General features: G+C 43.0%; 2 protein-coding genes across 4 annotated transcripts in view; one reads left to right on the top strand and one right to left on the bottom strand.

The window, feature by feature from the left end:
* PRR11 (proline rich 11) overlaps positions 1-15,168 on the bottom strand; it is a 33,168-nt gene extending 18,000 nt beyond the window's left edge. Inside the window, exons 1-2 of one of the 2 annotated variants that reach the window (XM_032280685.1) lie at positions 14,716-15,168; positions 2,991-3,123 (exon numbers count right to left, since the gene is read on the bottom strand). In XM_032280685.1, coding sequence (XP_032136576.1) covers positions 2,991-3,118 — 128 coding nt within the window. In that variant the 5' untranslated portion in view covers positions 3,119-3,123; positions 14,716-15,168. Of the gene's footprint in view, positions 1-2,990; positions 3,124-6,941; positions 7,491-14,715 lie in introns of those variants that run through there. The other variant, XM_032280686.1, reaches the window with a different exon arrangement.
* Positions 15,169-15,249: 81 nt separating this feature from the next.
* The window catches only part of SKA2 (spindle and kinetochore associated complex subunit 2), a 32,722-nt gene continuing 29,866 nt past the window's right edge, over positions 15,250-18,105 (top strand). For both annotated transcript variants that reach the window (XM_032280687.1, XM_032280688.1), the window contains exon 1: positions 15,250-15,387. In XM_032280687.1, the coding sequence (XP_032136578.1) occupies positions 15,355-15,387 (33 nt within the window). In that variant the 5' untranslated portion in view covers positions 15,250-15,354. The remainder of the gene's footprint in view (positions 15,388-18,105) is intronic.

Here is an 18,105-nt window from a genome sequence, read left to right as displayed (position 1 = left end):
TTTGGGGACTAGATCACCTTTGTAAAACTAACAATTTAGCCACAAGATTAGAAATTATGGTTCAGGAGTCATACAGCCAGAGGCAACAAGATTCCTAACCTACCCAGCTGCTCCTATGGATAACATCACTATTGTGAAACCTAAGATTGCTGTTCAAGGTCTTTTTCTTTTTTTGAGACAGGGTCTCTGTCACTCAGGCTGGAGTGCAGTGGCACAATTATAGCTCACTGTAGTCTGGATCTCCTGGGCTCAAGCATTCCTCACACCTTAGCGTCCTGAATAGCTGGGACTACATGTGCATGCCACCATGCCTGGATAATCATTTTTAATTATTTTTATTATTTTTCTGAGACAGAGTTTCCCTTTTGTTGCCAAGGCTGGAGTGTGGCCAGATCTCGGCTCACTGCAACCTCCACCTCCTGGAGTTCAAACAATTCTCTTGGCTCAGCCTCCCGAGTGGCTGGGATTGATTACAGGCATGCCACCACCATGCCTGGATAATTTTGTATTTTTAGTAGAGATGGGGTTTCTACATATTGGCCAGGCTGGTCTCGAGCTCCTGAACTTGTGATCCACCCGCCTCAGCCTCCCAAAGTGCTGGGATTACAGGCTTGAGCCACCCCGCCTGGTTTATTTTTAATTTTTAATAGAGACAAAGTTTTGCTGTGTTGCCCAGGCTGGTCTTGAATTCCTGAGCTCAAGTGATCTTTCTGCCTTTGTCTCTAAATGTGCTGGGATAACAGGTGTGAGCCCTGGTATCTGGCCCAAGATATTTTTTAGGCCCTGCATTCTGATGGACCAGCTGGCACCACCCAGACTGGAAAACTGGCTCGACTTGTTCTGTGATCCTACCTAGGAACTGAAGACAGCAAGAAGAACACACTTTGACCCCCTGTGATTTCATCTCTACCCAACCAATAAGCATTCCACATTCTCTAGCCCGCTATCTACCAAATTATCCTTAAAAAACCCTAGTCTCTGAATTTTTGGGGAAATTGATTATAGTAAGAAACTCTGGTCTGTCACATAGTCAGCTCTGCATTTATTAAGTTCTTTTTCTACTGCAATTCCACTATCTCAGTGAACTGGCTTTTTCTGGGCAATGGACAAGGAGAACCTGTCAGGCAATTGCAGTCCTATGCCCTTCTTTCATTATTTAGTTACCAGATTTATGCCATTAAATTCACAAGGGAAGAAAAAAGTAGTTACTTTGCATTTGAATATAATTCCTTGTTATTTTCACTTCAAATGAAGTGAAGGAAACCAAAATATTTCTCTTTCTTTTAACTTTACTTTTATTTTTCTTTTTCTTTCTTTCTTTCTTTCTTTCTTTCTTTCTTTTTTTTTTTTTTTTTTTTTTTTTTTTTTTTTTTTTTTATCACATCAAAGGACATTTCAGTGCTATAACTTTACTTTTATTATTTGGAGATGAGGTTTTCACTATGTTGCCCAGGCTGGTCTTGAACTCCTGGGCTCAATCGATTCTCTCACCTTGGCCTCCCCAAGTGCTGGGATTACAGGCATGAGCCACTGTGCCAGGCCAGAAACCAAAATATTTTGCCCCAAAATAGATGTCCTTGACACAGTTCAGGATGGTATGCAGAAGGACTAGAAATACAGTAATAGCCGTGAAGTTGTCTCTGGTGGGAGAGATTTGCATCTGTAAAGAAAATCTGCGTTGATGCTGCCAGACTTTCTCTGAGGCTTTCCCTTGTCCATTCAGATCTAGAAAAGATTCACAGAAAGCCTGGCACCTTTAAAGATCTGAAAGAAACATTTACCATCTATTGTCTCTGAGGGCTGCTACTTGTGAGGTTTCATCGCAAACAAGACCACCTTTGCTAGCCAGGCCTCCTCTTCTCCATCTCCCATAAGCTGTTTTGACACAATCTAAGCTCCCATTCTCTCTGCAACCTCAAGATGGTATATAAGGTACTGAACCCCACTGAGGGGTTGGGATAATCATTCTGTGGTTTTCCCCTGTGTGCACATCAATACATTTGTATGTCTTTTCTTTGATTAATCTTTTTCTTTTGTCAGTTGATTTTTCCATGAACCTTCAGAAATGGAAGGGGAAGTTTTCCCTGTGCTCCTATAGAATTCTGAAACTATGTTTGCCAAGTAAAATTCAGGACGTCCAGTTAAAATTTAATTTCAGGCTGGGCACAGTGGCTCACACTTGTAATCCCAGCACTTTGTGGGGCTGAGTCGGGAAGATTGCTTGAGCCCAGGATTTTGAAATCAGCCTGGGCAACGTAGTGGGATTCCATCTCTACAAAAAATAAAAAATATGTCAGGTGTGGTGGTACGCACCCATGGTCCCAGCTACTTGGGAGGCTGAGGTGGGAGGATCACTTGAGCCCAGGAAGTCGAGGCTGCAGTGAGCCTTGATTGTGCTACTGCACTCCAGCTTAGGTGACAGAGTAAGACTCAATCTCAAAAATAAATAAATCAAAATTAAAATTAAAAAATTAATTTCAGATAAAGCACGAATAATTTTAGTATAAATATATTCCAAATATCACATAGGACATAATTATATGAAAAAATTATTCACTGTTTATCTGAAATTCAAATTTAACTGGGCCTTCTTTTTTTTTGTTTTGTTTTTTTTTGAGATGGAGTCTCGCTCTGTTGCCCAGGCTGGAGTGCAGTGGCACTAACTTGGCTCACTGCAACCTCTGCCTCCTGGGTTCAAGCAGTTCTCCTGCCTAAGCCTCTCAAGTAGCTGGGATTACAGATAACCACCATCATGTCTGGCTAGTTTTTGTATTTTTAGTAGAGACAGGATTTCGCCACATTGGCCAGGATGGTCTGGAACTCCTGACCTCAGGTTATCCACTCGCCTCAGCCTCCCAAAGTGTTAAGATTACAGGCATGAGTAACTGCACCTGGCCCTGCCTTCTATTTTTATTTGCTAAATCTGGAAACTTTATCTTAAACTGATCAGATCTTTCTAGTATTTTTTTCTGTTCCACATTATTCCTTACCTTTCTGGTGAGGGTGGTGGAGGAGGAGGTGTAATTAGCTTGGACTGAATGTGGGAGGCTTCTGTTTTTTTCAATAATCTTTTGGCTTTGGCTTTTAGCTTTCTTCTTCGTTGTTTGAACTTGGGCATGGTTTCTGCAGAGAAATTTTTTACATTTTTAATTGAAGAATAATATATACATATAGAAAATACACAGATCTTAAGTATATAGCTAAATGAATTATCATACCATGAACACATCCTTATAGACACCATCTTGGTTCAGAAATAGGTCACTACCAACATCCCAGAAAAGCCCTGAAGTAGAGGAAAATGTAAACCCAGATTTAAACTATCTCTTGAGCGATCTCGGTCTTGGCATTATATTATTCTCTAAGTTTGGTTTGTTTGTGTTGCTTTTCTTCATTAAGTCAAATGAATTTCCCTTTCTTTATAGTAGTGAAAATGGTTGTAGTTGGGTTATAGTCAGTTATTAAAAGAATATGTTTCTTTATCAGCAGCATCTACTAAGCATCCACTGTGACAGGCGGAATTGGTAGTAAGATGAGGAAACATTAACCATTTATTCAACACCCCTTTACTTTTAGGCATCTTCACATACATCTTTTCAGTTAACCCTCACTATTCTGCAAGGTATTATCCCTGACAAGGAGGATTTTTATTCCCATTTTTACAGTAGAATAAACTGAGGGTAAGAAAGATTAGACAATCTGTCAATACAATGCCGTAAAGTTTAGACCTGTAAGTCTTCCATGTTCTTTCTGATATGCTGTGGTGTGAGACTAGATTAAATAGGCAATATACTGTAAAATGAAATTACAATTACCCCAAATTTAAGACATGGGTGTTATATTTTATTTTATTTTATTTTATTTTTATTTATTTTTGTTTTTTTGAGACAGAGTCTCACTCCGTCACCAGGCACCAGGCTGGAGTGCAGTGGTGTGACCTCGGCTCACTGCAACCTCCGCCTCCTGGGTTCAAGCAGTTCTCCTGCCTCAGCCTCCCAAGTAGCTGGGACTACAGGCGCCCACCACCACACCCAGCTAATTTTTTTTTGTAGTTTTAGTAGAGATGGGGTTTCACCATGTTGGCCAGGATAGTCTCGATCTCTTGACCTCGTGATCCACCCGCCTCGGCCTCCCAAAGTGCTGGGATTACAGGCGTGAGCCACCGCGCCCGGCCTAGACATGGGTGTTTTAAAAGTTATTTTATTATTATTATTTTTAAAAGTTATTTTATTTTATTTTTTGAGACACAGTGTAGCTCTGTTTCCCAGGCTGGAGTGCAGTGGCACAATCTCGGCTCACTGCAACCTCCACCTCCCGGGTTCAAGCAATTCTCCTGCCTCAGCCTCCTCAGTAGCTGGGACCACAGGCACATGCCACCACACCCTGTGGCATAATCCCAAAGTGCTGGAATTACAGGCGTGGGCCTTAAAACAGTTATTTTAAAGCATTTTAGGCTGGGCGTGGTGGCTCACGCCTGTAATCCAAGCACTTTGGAGGCCAAGGCAGGTGGATTACCTGAGGTCGGGAGTTCAAGACCAGCCTGACCAACATGGTGAAACACCATCTTTTTTCTAAAGGAAATAATATTTTTAAAATAAATAAATAAAAATTAAAATAAAGTATTTTAAAACATCACTGGCTGGGTGAGATGGCTCATGCCTGTAATCCCAACACTTTGGGAGGCTGAGGCGGGCAGATCACTTGAGGCCTGGAGTTTGAGAACAGCCTGGTCAACATGGCAAAACCCTGTCTCTATTAAAAATACAAAAATTAGCTGGGCATGGTGGCATGTGCCTGTGGTCCCAGCTACTGAGGAGGCTGAGGCAAGAGAATCGCTTGAACCTAGGAAACAGAGGTTGCAGTGAGCTGAGATCATGCCATGGCATTCCAGCCCGGTGACAAAGCAAGATTCTAACTCAAAAATAAATAAATAAATAAAATAATGTCAAATAAAAGCATTACCTAGTAGAACAGAGGATACTAGAGGCTGGGAAATGTGGGGAGGAAGGAGGGATAGGGAGAGATTTGTTAAAGGATACAAAATAGAGGCGTTTCAACCAGGTGACTCCACCTTGAATAGGGACTGGGTAAAATGAGGCTAAGACCTGCTGGGCTCCATTTAGGCATTCTTAGTCACAGGATGAGATAGGAGGTTGGCACAAGATACAGGTTACAAAGACCCTGCGATAAAACAGGATGCAGTAAAGAACTTGGCCAAAGCCAAGAGAGCAATGAAAGTAGCCTCGGGCCATCCTTACTGCTCATTACACGCTAATTATAAGGCATTGGCATAGAAAAAGACACTCCCATCAGCTCCAAGACAGTTTACAAATGCCATGGCTATGTCTGGAAGTTACCCTATACAGTCTAAAAAGGGAAGAAACCCTCAGTTCTGGGAAATCCTCACCCTTTCCCCAGAAAACCCATGAATAATCCACCCCTTGTTTAGCATACAATCAAGATACAACTAAAGTATACTCAGTTGAGCAGCCCATGCCACTGCTCTACCTATGGAATAGCAATTCTTTTATTCCTTTAATTTCTTAATAAACATGCTTTCACTTTACTTTGTGGACTTGTCCTGAATTCTTTCTTTTTTTTTTTTTGTTTTTTTTGAGACGGAGTTTCGCTCTTGTTACCCAGGCTGGAGTGCAATGGCGTGATCTCGGCTCACCGCAACCTCCGCCTCCTGGGTTCAGGCAATTCTCCTGCCTCAGCCTCCTGAGTAGCTGGGATTACAGGCACACGCCACCATGCCCAGCTGATTTTTTGTATTTTTAGTAGAGACAGGGTTTCACCATGTTGACCAGGATGGTCTCGATCTCTTGACCTCGTGATCCACCCGCCTCGGCCTCCCACAGTGCTGGGATTACAGGCTTGAGCCACCGCGCCCGGCCCTGAATTCTTTCTTGCATGAGGTCCAAGAATCTTCTCTTGGGGTGTGGACTGGGACCCCTTTCCAGTAACAAAATTACAGCTAGACAAGAGGAATAACTTCTAGTGTTCCACAGCACTGTAGGATGACTATAGTTAACAATAATATGAGGCCGGGCGCGGTGGCTCACGCCTGTAATCCTAGCACTTTGGGAGGCCGAGGTGGGTGGATCACCTGAGGTCAGGAGTTCAAGACCAGCCTGGCCATCATGGTGAAACTCCATCTTTAAAAAAAAACAAAAAAACAAAAAAAACCCAGTAATATGTTATCTAGTTTCTAGGTGACTACAGCTCCTAAACTATAGTTTCCAATAGCTAGAAGGAAGGTATTGAATTTTCCTAACACAAATAAAGGATACATGTTTGAGATGATAAATATGCTAATTACCCTGATCTATTCACTATACATTATATGTATCAAAACATCACTATGTACCCCTAAAATATGTATAATTATTATTGGCCAATTTGAAAATAATCAAAATGAAATTTTAAAAGTTAAAAAATAAAAAATTAAGTGGCAATGCCACTTGATGCAGTAACAGCAAATTAGGATCTGTCAAAATAAAGTGCATTTTTTTTTTTGAGATGGAGTCTTGTTCTGTTGCCCAGGCTGCTGGAGTGTAGTGGCTTGATCTCAGCTCACTGCAACCTCTGCCTCCCAGGTTCAAGCAATTCTCCTGCCTCAACCTCTTGAGTAGCTAGGATTATAGGCACGAGCCACCACACCCAGCTAACTTTTTTGTATTTTTAGTAGAGAAGGGGTTTCACCATGTTGGTCAGGCTGGTCTCAAACTCCTGACCTTGTGAACTGCTCACCTTGGCCTCCCAAAGTGCTGGGATTATAGGAGTCTCACTCTAGCCTGGCGACAGAGTGAAACTCCATCTAAAAAAAAAAAAAAAAAAAAAAATATATATATATATATATACATACTAATAAACTATAGGCTAACATACATCTATATATCGATATATCATAATGATCAATTTAACATTAAATATATTACCATTAAATATGTGTTACCATTATCTTGATTGTGACCAAGTGAACACTTTGGAAACCTTCAATAAAATGGTCTCTGTAGCTGTAGTACGAAATGGAAAAACAGAACAGAAACATTATCTAGTATATTCACATTTCAGTCTGGATCCTTTTCTGAAGAAAATTAAGTCACAGCTAGTTTGAGCTGAAGTTCCAGAAGGGCTTTGCTGGTTTTAGTTGTTGCTACTTGAGGAACAAAGATGTTATTCAAGTAGCAGAACTGAAAATTATCTCAAGGTCTGGGCCTCTTTCCCTTCAAACTCAGATTTGAATGGGAACAATTGGCCTTTAAAATACACATTCATTCCACTTTTGTTCACTCAGAAACCTTTCAGCACTTGGTATGCAGCACTATACTTGCTCAGTGCTCAGATTCCACTGGCTGATGAAACCCCACTACCCTGTTGCAGGTTGTAAAAACTGAGCACTGGTTTGGTTCCAAGACTTGCAGAGGGCACCCCTAATGGCAAACGGTGGCAGTGCATCTATCCACGGCCCTCCTCCTAGAAGTAGAGATCCTTTTTTTTTTTTTAAAGACGGGGTTTCACCATGTCGGTATGTTGGTCAGGCTGGTCTTGAACTCCTGACCTCAGGTGATTCGCCCACCTTGGCCTCCAAAGTGCTTGGATTACAGGCGTGAGCCACCACGCCCAGCCAGAAGATGAGATTCTTGATAGCATCTTATTAGCCTATCAGTTTCCAATTTGATAATTAAGAAAAGCTCTTAATTTTCCTTAGGGGCTTAGAAAACACACCAAACATAGTTGGTTGACTTCACCTCTATTATATCACTTTTTCTTCCTGCTGAAATAATGAAGGAAGGTGAAGCAGGGATTATTAAACACACGGGATGTCTAAAGGACTGACTTTTTGTTCGTTTAACTTAAAACAACACAAGCCTGTAGTCCCAGCTATTCAAGAGGCTGAGGTGGGAGGATCACATGAGACTAGAAGCTTGATGCTGCAGTGAATTTTATTGTGCCGCTGCACTCCAGCCTGGGCAACAGAGGGAGGCCCTGTCTCCAAAACAAACAAGCACATAAACAACAAAACAAAACCACAAGATAAAAATACTATGAGGAAGATATTTAGGAGAGCCTCCTAGGAAGGCGTAATCTCACGGCTGCCTAAAAAAAAAAATGGTTACACTTCATCAAATCTATGGTCAGGATCTTTTTATTTCCTGAGAGAGGGTCTTGGTCTGTCACACAGGCTGGAGTGTAGTGGCATGATCTTGGCTCACTGCAGCCTCCGCCTCCCAGGTTCAAATGAGTCCCCTGCCTTAGCCTCCAGAGTAGCTGGGATTTCAGGTGTGCGCCACCATGGCCAGCTAATTTTATTTATTTATTTATTTATTTATTTATTTTTAGTAGATATGGGTTTTCACCATGTTGGCCAGGGTGGTCTCCTGTACGGTCACGACCTTCTATAGACAAATGCCACTGGAAACTTCTACCTAAGGCTGAGTCCACTGGTTGGGAGCCCTAGTATCTGAAACTCCCCGAATAACCTCCTTTTGTCTTCCATCTGACCCTTCACGGTCCTCCCCCATTCTTTTTCTGTTGCCCAGGCTGGTCTTGAACTCCTGTGTTCAAGCAGTCCTCTTACCTCAGCCTCCCAAAGTGCTGGGATTACAGGAATGAGACACTATGCCTGGCTCCATCCTAGAATTCTTTTTTTTTTTTTTTTTGAGACGGAGTATCACTCTGTCTCTGAGGCTGGAATGCAGTGGCACAATCTCGGCTCACTGCAACTTCCCCCTCCAGGGTTCAAGCAATTCTCCTGCCTCAGTCTCTTGAGTAGCTGGGGTTACAGGTGCACACCTGGCTAATTTTTGTATTTTTAGTAGAGATGGGATTTCACCATGTTCAACAGAGTGACATTCCATCTCAAAAAAAAAGTATAAGCATTGACTATTTATTTAAACAAAAATGATGATGTAGGTATACTGGGAAGAAGGAGAGAAAATGTCAGTATTTGTCTAAATTTATATAGTGTCTAAACTTGAAAAAAAAATCATGAAATAATAGTATGAATGTTGCTTAGAAATATGAAGGCAAATACCAGAAGAAATAATTACAAGACAGTACTGTTGCCTCTGACAACTGGGAGTCAGGATTACAGAAGTGTGGTTTAAACTGGACTACCATTTTTTTTGTTGGCTGGAGTGCAGTGGCTCGATCCCAGCACTTTGGGAGGCTGAGGCAGGTGGATGATGATGTCAGGAGTCCAAGACCAGCCTGGCCAGGATGGGGAAACCCCATCTCTACTAAAAATACAAAAATTAGCTGAGCGTGGTGGCATGCACCTATAATCTCAGCTACTCAGGAGGCTGAGGCAGGGAATTGCTTGAACCTGGGAGGCGGAGGTTGCAGTGAACCAAGATCATGCCAATGCACTCCAGCCTGGGTAACAGAGCAAGACTGTCTCAATAATAATAATAATAATAATAATAATAATAATAAGGCTAGTAGTGTGTTTGACGTTTAAACTTTAGTATGTACCATTAGCTGGAAAAGTTGAGTACCACCATTCTGAAACAGGGCCATCTCTTGCTAGTCCTTTCCTGGTGGCTGTTCCAATGTCTATGCATTCAAATTCCAAAGAGTCCTACACAAGCCAATGTCTGTCATTTTGGGAATTATTTTTCAATAAAAAAGATGTCTAGGAACTAAGTCATGTTTTCTTCTCTCTCTCTCTCTCTCTCTCTCTGTGTGTGTGTGTGTGTGTGTGTGTGTGTATGTATGTGTGTCTGTGTCTGTGTGTCTAACCTGGGTTATTAGTGCTTCTATCTAATCTCCTGCTAATTAAATACAGTGATTGGCACATGCAGAGGATTAAGGAACTATGCTAAATCTGTCAGGGTAGAAACATGCAGTCTAAGATAATTCCTAGATAGTTGTTCCATCCAAAAATAATCACAGCTCTTGTAAAAGTGGAGAATAGCAAATTTCTACCTCAGTCAGAACAAGAGCTCAAAAAAGCAAGGTTTTTTTTTTTTTTATGTATCATTACTTTATTAAAAGCAGTAGGTACTTTCCAGAGGATAATTGCCCAAATTGAAAGAGTATATAGGAGTCTTCCTCTAGCTTAAAATACATATACTTATCCCCTTTCCAAAAGGATAATGAGACCTACACATTCTTTTTTGCTGGATTAGGTGAGATTTTAATTGTTAACATTGAATAGAAACTCATTCTTTTGTGATTCCTTAAAACATTTTTCCTTTTTTTCTGAGAGGGGGTCTTGTTCTGTTGCCCAAGCTAGAGTGCAGTGGTACGATCTTGGCTCACTGAAGTCTTGACCTCCTGGACTCAAGCAATCCTGCCTCAGCCTCCTGAGTAGCTAGAACTACAAGGGTGCATCCCCATGGCTGGCTGGTTTTTCTATTTTTAGTAGAGACAGGGTTTCACCATGTTGCCCAAGCTGGTCACAAACTCCTGAGCTCAAGCAATCTACTGGCCTTAGCCTCCCAGAGTGGTGAAAGTACAGGTGCGAAGCACTGCACCCAGCCCTTATGTTTTTTTTTTTTTTTTGAGATGGGGTATCGCTCTGTCAGCTGGCTAGGCTGGAGTGCAGTTGCACGATCTCGGCTCACTGCAACTTCTGCCTCCCGGGTTCAAGCAATTTTCCTGCCTCAGCTGCCCAAGCAGCTGGGACTATAGGCGCATGCTATCAGGCCTGGCTAATTTTTGTATTTTTTTTTTTTTTTTTTTTTTGAGATAAGAGTCTCACTCTCACCAGGCACCAGACTGGAGTGCAGTGGCACAATCTTGGCTCACTGCAACCTCCGCCTCCCGGGTTCAAGCAATTCTCTTGGCTCAGCCTCCCAAGTAGCTGGGACCGCAGGCGCGTGCCACCATGTCCAGCTAATTTTTGTATTTTTAGTAGAGACAGGGTTTTGCCATGTTGGTGTGGCTGGTCTTGAACTCCTGACCTCAGGTGATCTGCCTGCTTTGGCCTCCCAAAGTGCTAGGATTACAGGCGTGAGTCACCATGCCTGGCCTATGTATTTTTAAAACTAATTTTTTTTCTTACACTGCTTTCTCAAATAATCTGAAAAATCATTAGAAACAAAAACATACAGGCCAGGGGCGGTGGTTCACGCCTGTAATCCCCAGCACTTTGGGAAGCTGAGGTGGAGGTGGGAGGATCCCTTTAGCCCAGGAATTTGAGACCACACGGGGCAACATAGTGAGAATCCCAATTCTACCAAAAAAAAAAAAAAAAGCCCATAGTGGTGGCCCACCTATAGTCCTAGCCACTCCGAAGGCTGAGGGAGGAGGCTGGCATAAGCGTAAGCGTTTGAGGCTACAGTGACCCATGACTGCGCCACTACGCTCCAGCCTGGAAGACAGAGCAAGAAACTATTTCCAAAAAAAAAAAAAAAAGAAAAAACAACAACATAAATATATCCTAAGTAATTCTATGATCTCTAGAAATTACTCTCATTTTTACTTATATCCTCTTTTCATTAAAAGATTTTTAGGCTAAGGAACCAGAAAACTGGTATATCTGGAGCTCCTGATAACAAATCAAACAATAATAAAGACAATATTATAGACCAGGTATGGTGGCTTACACCTGTAATCCCAGCCCTTTGAGAGGCCAAGGTGGGCAGATCACTGGAGGTCAGGAGTTTGAGACCAGCCCGGCCAACATAGTGAAACCTCATCTCTACTAAAAATATAAAAATTAGAATGAAGCTCTGCCTCAGAAACCCCCCCAAAATTAAACCAAACAAACAAACAAAAAACAAGAGGACGTATACTGTAGGGGTTAAGGGTGAGGACCAGGAACTTATACTGCATAGGTTCAAATCATGGCTCTACTATACTGTCATAAATTATTATTTATGACCTCCAACAGGTTTTTAACCTTTCTGTGTCAGTTTCCTCCCCTGTGAATTAATAATATATATGTATGTATGTATGTATGTTTGTTTATTTATTTATTTTTAGAGACAGCGTTTCACCATGTTGGCCAGGATGGTCTCAAACTCCTGACCTCGTGATCCACCCGCCTCTGCCTCCCAAAGTGCTGGGATTACATTCGTGAGCCATAGCACCTGGCTCAATTTAATAATATTAACAGGAAGTTACTTCAGAGTTTTGAGGAGTACATGAGTAAATCAGGTAAAGTATTTACAGTTCCTGGCAGGCAGTAAGTTTTATCATTATTATTATTATTATTCTTTCTTTTTTTTTTTTTACTGCTTGAGATTACTGTATCTGATTTTTTAACATACAGAAGTTAAGTTTAAGTCAACATATAGTGATAACTTGCTATGAAGATGAACAAGACACATCCCTGCCCTCCAAGGGTTTATAGTTGGGAGAGAAGGGTAAGCAGAAAGTAAACGGGTATACAATATGGTATGGGTTATGATGGGAAACGTATATGTTAACAGAGAAATAAAGCAAGGGTACATAACTCTTTCATAGGGTTGAGGTTTTTGGAAAAGATTTTCCTTAAGCTGAGCTTTGATGAAGGGGATAGGTTAAGGTGGACCTGGGGAGGACTCATCTCACCAGAGGGAATAACATGGAAACATTTCACAGAAAGGTATGTCAGAGGAATCACAGAAAGGACTCATTGTGACCAAGCATATCCTGCAACATAAAGTTTTGTTTGGGATCAATGAAGCTAGAGGGTGGATAAGGACCAAGACATCAGAAACAATAATGGATTTTAGGCAGATAATTGTCATGCTCATACTTGTCCTTTAGAAAGAACATTTTGGCAGCATTGTGGAAATTTGATTTATGGGACCATGACTGAAGACAAAGAGACCACTTACAAGCCTATTGCAACTGTCTAGGGCATGAGGATCTGATTACAGGATGACAATAGGATATATAAAAACATCTAACTGCTTATGTTCTATGTTCAAAGTCAGAAGTTGAGAGGAAAGATAGTAGACAAACACTTGACCCTTTTCACCAATATATTAGGTTAAACCATATGAAACTGACTTACATAAAGGGCAATGATGGCCGGTCGCAGTGGCTTATGACTGTAATCCCAGCACTTTGGGAGGCTGAGGCAAGTGGATCAGGAGGTCAGGAGATCAAGACCATCCTGGTCAACATGATGAAACCCCCGTCTCTAGTAAAAGTAAAAAAATTAGCTGGGCATGGTGGCGTGTGCCTGTAGTCCCAGCTAGTCAGGAGGCTGAGGGAGGAGAATCTCTTGAACCCAGGAGGAGGAGGTTGAAGTGAGCCGAGATCAGGCCACTGCACTCCAACCTCGGCGACAGAGTAAGACTCAGTCTCAAAAAAAAAAAAAGTTCTTAGGCCGGGTGCGGTGGCTCACGCCTGTAATCCCAGCACTTTGGGAGGCCGAGGCGGGTGGATCACGAGGTCAAAAGATCGAGACCATCCTGGTCAACATGGTGAAACCCCGTCTCTACTAAAAATACAAAAAATCAGCTGGGCATGGTGGCGCGTGCCTGTAATCCCAGCTACTCAGGAGGCTGAGGCAGGAGAATTGCCTGAACCCAGGAGGCGGAGGTTGCGGTGAGCCGAGATCGCGCCATTGCACTCCAGCCTGGGTAACAAGAGAGAAACTCCGACTCAAAAAAAAAAAAAAAAAATTCTTTGCTCTGGGGTACGTTCAAAGCTGTGGCAACAACAGAAACGACTATTGCATTTCATTGCCATCTTCCTAAAACACATTTTTATGGAGGTCTCTTGCCCTCCTCCATAAACAGCCTTCGATTGCTTAATTTCCATTACCAGTTCAATTGATTCTTCTTCTTTTTTTTTTTTTTGAGACGGAGTTTCGTTCTCGTTAGCCAGGTTGGAGTGCAATGGCCTGATCTCGGCTCACCGCAACCTCCGCCTCCTGGGGTCAAGCAATTCTCCTGCCTCAGCCTCCTGAGTAGCTGGGATTACAGGCAAGTGCCACCATGCCCAGCTAATGTTTTGTATTTTTAGTAGAGACGGGGTTTCACCATGTTGACCAGGATGGTCTCGATCTCTTGACCTCGTGATCCACCCGCCTCGGCCTCCCAAAGTGCTGGGATTACAGGCTTGGGCCATCGCGCCCGGCCCAATTGATTCTTCTTGAACACCCATAGCATTATTTCCGGGTACTTACTTATATTTAATTTTACATTTTATGCTGTTTTTGCAAAAAGAAAAAAAAAAAAGAAAAAGCTTTTTTTTTGTTTTTTGTTCCTGTCTTGTTTTTGCAGCTCCCTAAAGTCTCGTCCCGCACAGTATTAGGCACTCAATAAACAGGACACACTTTTAAAATTGACACGATGCCAGACAATACCGAGTAACATAGTAATATTCCCAGTCAAGAAATGTACCATCTCAAACTTTAATGTGCATAGAAAATCACTGAAGCAAATATTGTTAAAATGCATATTCTGAATCAGCAAATCCGGGTGGAGCCCGAGAATTTGTATTTGTAATAAGCAACCAAGAGATGCGGATGTCGCTGATCTGTGACTTTGAGCAGTAAACATGTAAAGAAATGTTCAAAAGGAAGGCAGATGGTTTGCTCTAAAACATATTTTGCTTAGTGTTAATTAAATAGAAGTATGCTTAAGATGAAGCCAGGCCGAGCATTTCTTCCCCAGCCCCAAACTTCCCCTTTCTTTTTCCATTTCCCCTCCGTGTCCAGCCAAAGTCCCCAACTCCTTAAACCGTAAAAACACAAGCATCAACAGGCCCAGCTACTCAAGACACGAGCTTGGATAACAAAGAAATAATCGTCCCTGCACTTACTAGTCTAAGAGCCGGGGGAGTCGATGGAGTCCGGGCTGTAGCCTCTCCCACGCCATAAAGAAAAATTCAAAATTAAATACTTGTCAGGGAGGGACCAATCGTAGACACGGTTTCTGCATGATTCGCTCTTCGGATAGTGTAGGAGGACAGCCTTGCTTGTGATTGGCTGAGATAGCACAGTGTCCCGGCCAATCAGAGCTGAGGCGCTTCTAGTATGAATAAGGGGAAGTCGGGAGAGAAGGGGAGGGGAAGCAGGAGAGGAAAGGTGTGTTACGTCCCCTCTGCTGTCGGTGGAAGCTCTCGTGTGATTGGTCGGCTCTTCTTCCGATTGCACCAATCGCAAGCTCTTCTCTGCTGCGCCCCAACTATAAAATTGAAAGTAGAGAGCAGGGGGCAGCCAATAGAAAACAAAATGTGCACAGCAGCCAATCCTCCTGCGGCGTTTTGTGTCTTTGCCCAACAGGAAAATGTGTCTCATGCAGAGGGGCGTTACCCAGTTGCCAATGGGCGGGAGCCGGTGGAACGGAGGAGCCAATGAGTGCGAGACGTTGAGTGACAGCTGTCCAATGGAGGCCCTCCATGCTAGTATGGCTTGCGGCTTAAGCGCCGCCGCGGTCTGAGGAATGTCAACTATTCAACATGGAGGCGGAGGTCGATAAGCTGGAACTGATGGTGAGTGCAAAGTGAAGGAGATCTACTGGGTAGTTTATTTTTTCCCAATGGCCTCGAAGGTGGGGCACGGATTGGAGTCGCCGGAAACTCCCGGCAGCGGAGGCTGGACCAGAGTCGAGTTCCCTCCTCCTGCACCAAAGGGAGCCACCACCGTGGTGTCTAAAGTGCCGCGGAGGAAGGGGTTACATCCGGGAAACTCGTCAGGGAAATGGCGGGAGACGCTGAGGGTGCGGGGCCTTTGGAATTCCTTGTTCGTTTCCCTCAGATTTACACCCCTCACGGAACTGCGCCCGGTGCAGACCGCATTCAGTGTTTGTACCAAAAAAACGTGACTGGAACCATCCCTAAGAGTCCCAAGAAAGGAGAGGTGGTTCACACTCCAAGAAAGGGGAACAGAGGGTGGGGTGGGGAATAAACCGAGGGGGGCGGGGAGAAATCCCAGTAGCGCCGACACCGCTCATGTTCTCAAAGGCGGGCGGAGAAAGTCTGAGAAAGGATGCTAGGCTTGTATACACAACTTCCTAACGGCCAAGGAAGCCCCTAGACCCGTTTTTGTTTGGTCCGGAGGTGGCAGACCTTGGGTGAGAGAAGAGGTTTGAGTGAAGGGGATCGGAACCGCGAGCTCCTTTCTGGAGCGCGGGCGGGATTGGGACAGGAAAGTCACCCTGCTCTCGAGTTGTCCACTTTCATTCATCTGTGAAAGTAGAAAACGGGGGTGAAGAATTAGAAAGCACTCCCGTTGTTGCTGGCGTGTTTGGCCTGCTCGGGGGCGCCCAGTTGGGGGGGGCTGCCCTTCTAGATTTCTTTAAGGATCTGTCCCTCATTTGCCCTCTTTATTCCCTCCCTCCTATCCTTAGATTACCAGCTTGATCGCCCGCGCTTTTTTCCTCTTACTTCCCTTGTTCTGTCTTCAGTCCTTTTCGTCCTGCGTTACCTTTTTTTTTTTTTTTTCAGGTTGGGCTGCTTTCCTTAGAAACCTGGACTTCGGAGGAAGCGCCTGCCTTTGAGCTCCTGTCTTTTTTTGTTTGCTTGTCTATTAAATAAAATAAGATTAGGCCGGGCGCGGTGGCTCAAGCCTGTAATCCCAGCACTTTGGGAGGCCGAGGCGGGCGGATCACGAGGTCAAGAGATCGAGACCATCCTGGTCAACACGGTGAAACCCCGTCTCTACTAAAAATACAAAAAATTAGCTGGGCATGGTGGTGCGTGCCTGTAATCCCAGCTACTCAGGAAGCTGAGGCAGGAGAATTGCCTGAACCCAGGAGGCGGAGGTTGCGGTGAGCCGAGATCGCGCCATTGCACTCCAGCCTGGGTAACAAGAGCGAAACTCCGTCCCAAAAAAAATAAAATAAAATAAAATAAAATAAGATTAGCCGGGTGAGGTGGTTCACGCCTGTAATCCTAGCACTTTGGGAGGCCGAGGTGGGCGGATCACGAGGTCAAGAGATGGAGACCATCCTGGCCAACATGGTGAAACCCCGTCTCTACCAAAAATGCAAAAATTAGCCGGGTGTGGTGGCGCGCGCCTGTGGTCCTAGCTACTTGGGAGGCTGAAAATCCCTTGAATCCGGGACGTGGACGTTGCAGTGAGCTGAGATCATGCCACTGCACCTGGGCCCAGGGACAGAGCGAGACTCCTAAAAAAAAGAAAGAAAGAAAATAAGTTTAAAAAAAGTAAAAAACTTGTTTCTTCTTCATTTGTAATCAGTCCTTCCTCCCCATGCCATTCCCTGGCATTACTGCTTAGGTATCGTTTGTGCCTTCCCTGCTTTCTCCAAGCTAAATCTTAGGTCTCTAACTTCTGCCTTGGAAAGGACGTGTGGTGATCCTGGAAGAAACCTCACCCACCCCCCATTCCCACCCCAGAAAAAGTGAGGCCTTGATATATGTGATGTGCTAATAAATTGGAATGCCTCTCATATGCAAATTTAATTTTAAGGCTTTCAATTGCTTTTAACATTTTGTGTTTAAATTTTCTTTGTGCAGCGTGTGTGGGGTTGGAGAAGTGTAGGGAGAAATGGCAGGGAAGAAGGAAGAATTTCCTGCAGATACTCACACGTGTAATAATGAACTTTTAGTTCTAAGTTTTATTATTTTTTATCGTCTTTTTAAAAACAAAATACTAAGTATTGTAATTTGATTTTGTCAACAGGCTTAAATGTTAAGACTATCTTGCCCTTCTCCCATTCTGAATTCCTCCCTACTGAGACAGATATTTCTGCTTAAATTCATTTCTGCTAAATGATGCCCATTCTGCTTTTAACAGGTTGTTTGCTTCTCAAGTTGGCTGTTTAATTTATAAACTTTGGCCTTTGCAATAGAGTCAGTATTCTCATAGGACTTCTTTAGATTGAACAAATTCTCTTTTACGTGAACAATGATGAAGTAAACATTTTGAAAAAGTAGGTTTTAGAAAATTATGAGGTAGCCAGACATTTAAACTTTTAGATATTGTTTGAATGATGGGGTAGTATTTAAATTCTTTTTGAAGACAGGAAGAAAAGAAATGAGGTTTTTTCCTTTCTTACATCCTTGCAAGTAAATTAGTGGTAGCTTTTTTTTTCCTTTCAGTTTATTAGTTATTTTCCATAATTAGGATTTAAAAATGAATTTTTATCATGGCTTTAAATATTACTGCTTTGAGACTTGATAGTAGAAAACAGTGCATCTCATCTTCAGATTTGCCATGTGCTTTTAGAAAACAATGTTATGCTTGTG

The sequence above is a fragment of the Sapajus apella genome, unplaced genomic scaffold, assembly GCF_009761245.1.
Source record: "Sapajus apella isolate SASKATOON/1434 unplaced genomic scaffold, GSC_monkey_1.0 scaffold12, whole genome shotgun sequence".
Taxonomy (NCBI): Eukaryota; Metazoa; Chordata; class Mammalia; order Primates; family Cebidae; genus Sapajus; species Sapajus apella.
The sequence above is the reverse complement of the archived record's forward strand: the minus strand, read 5'-3'. Positions and strand labels throughout refer to the sequence as shown.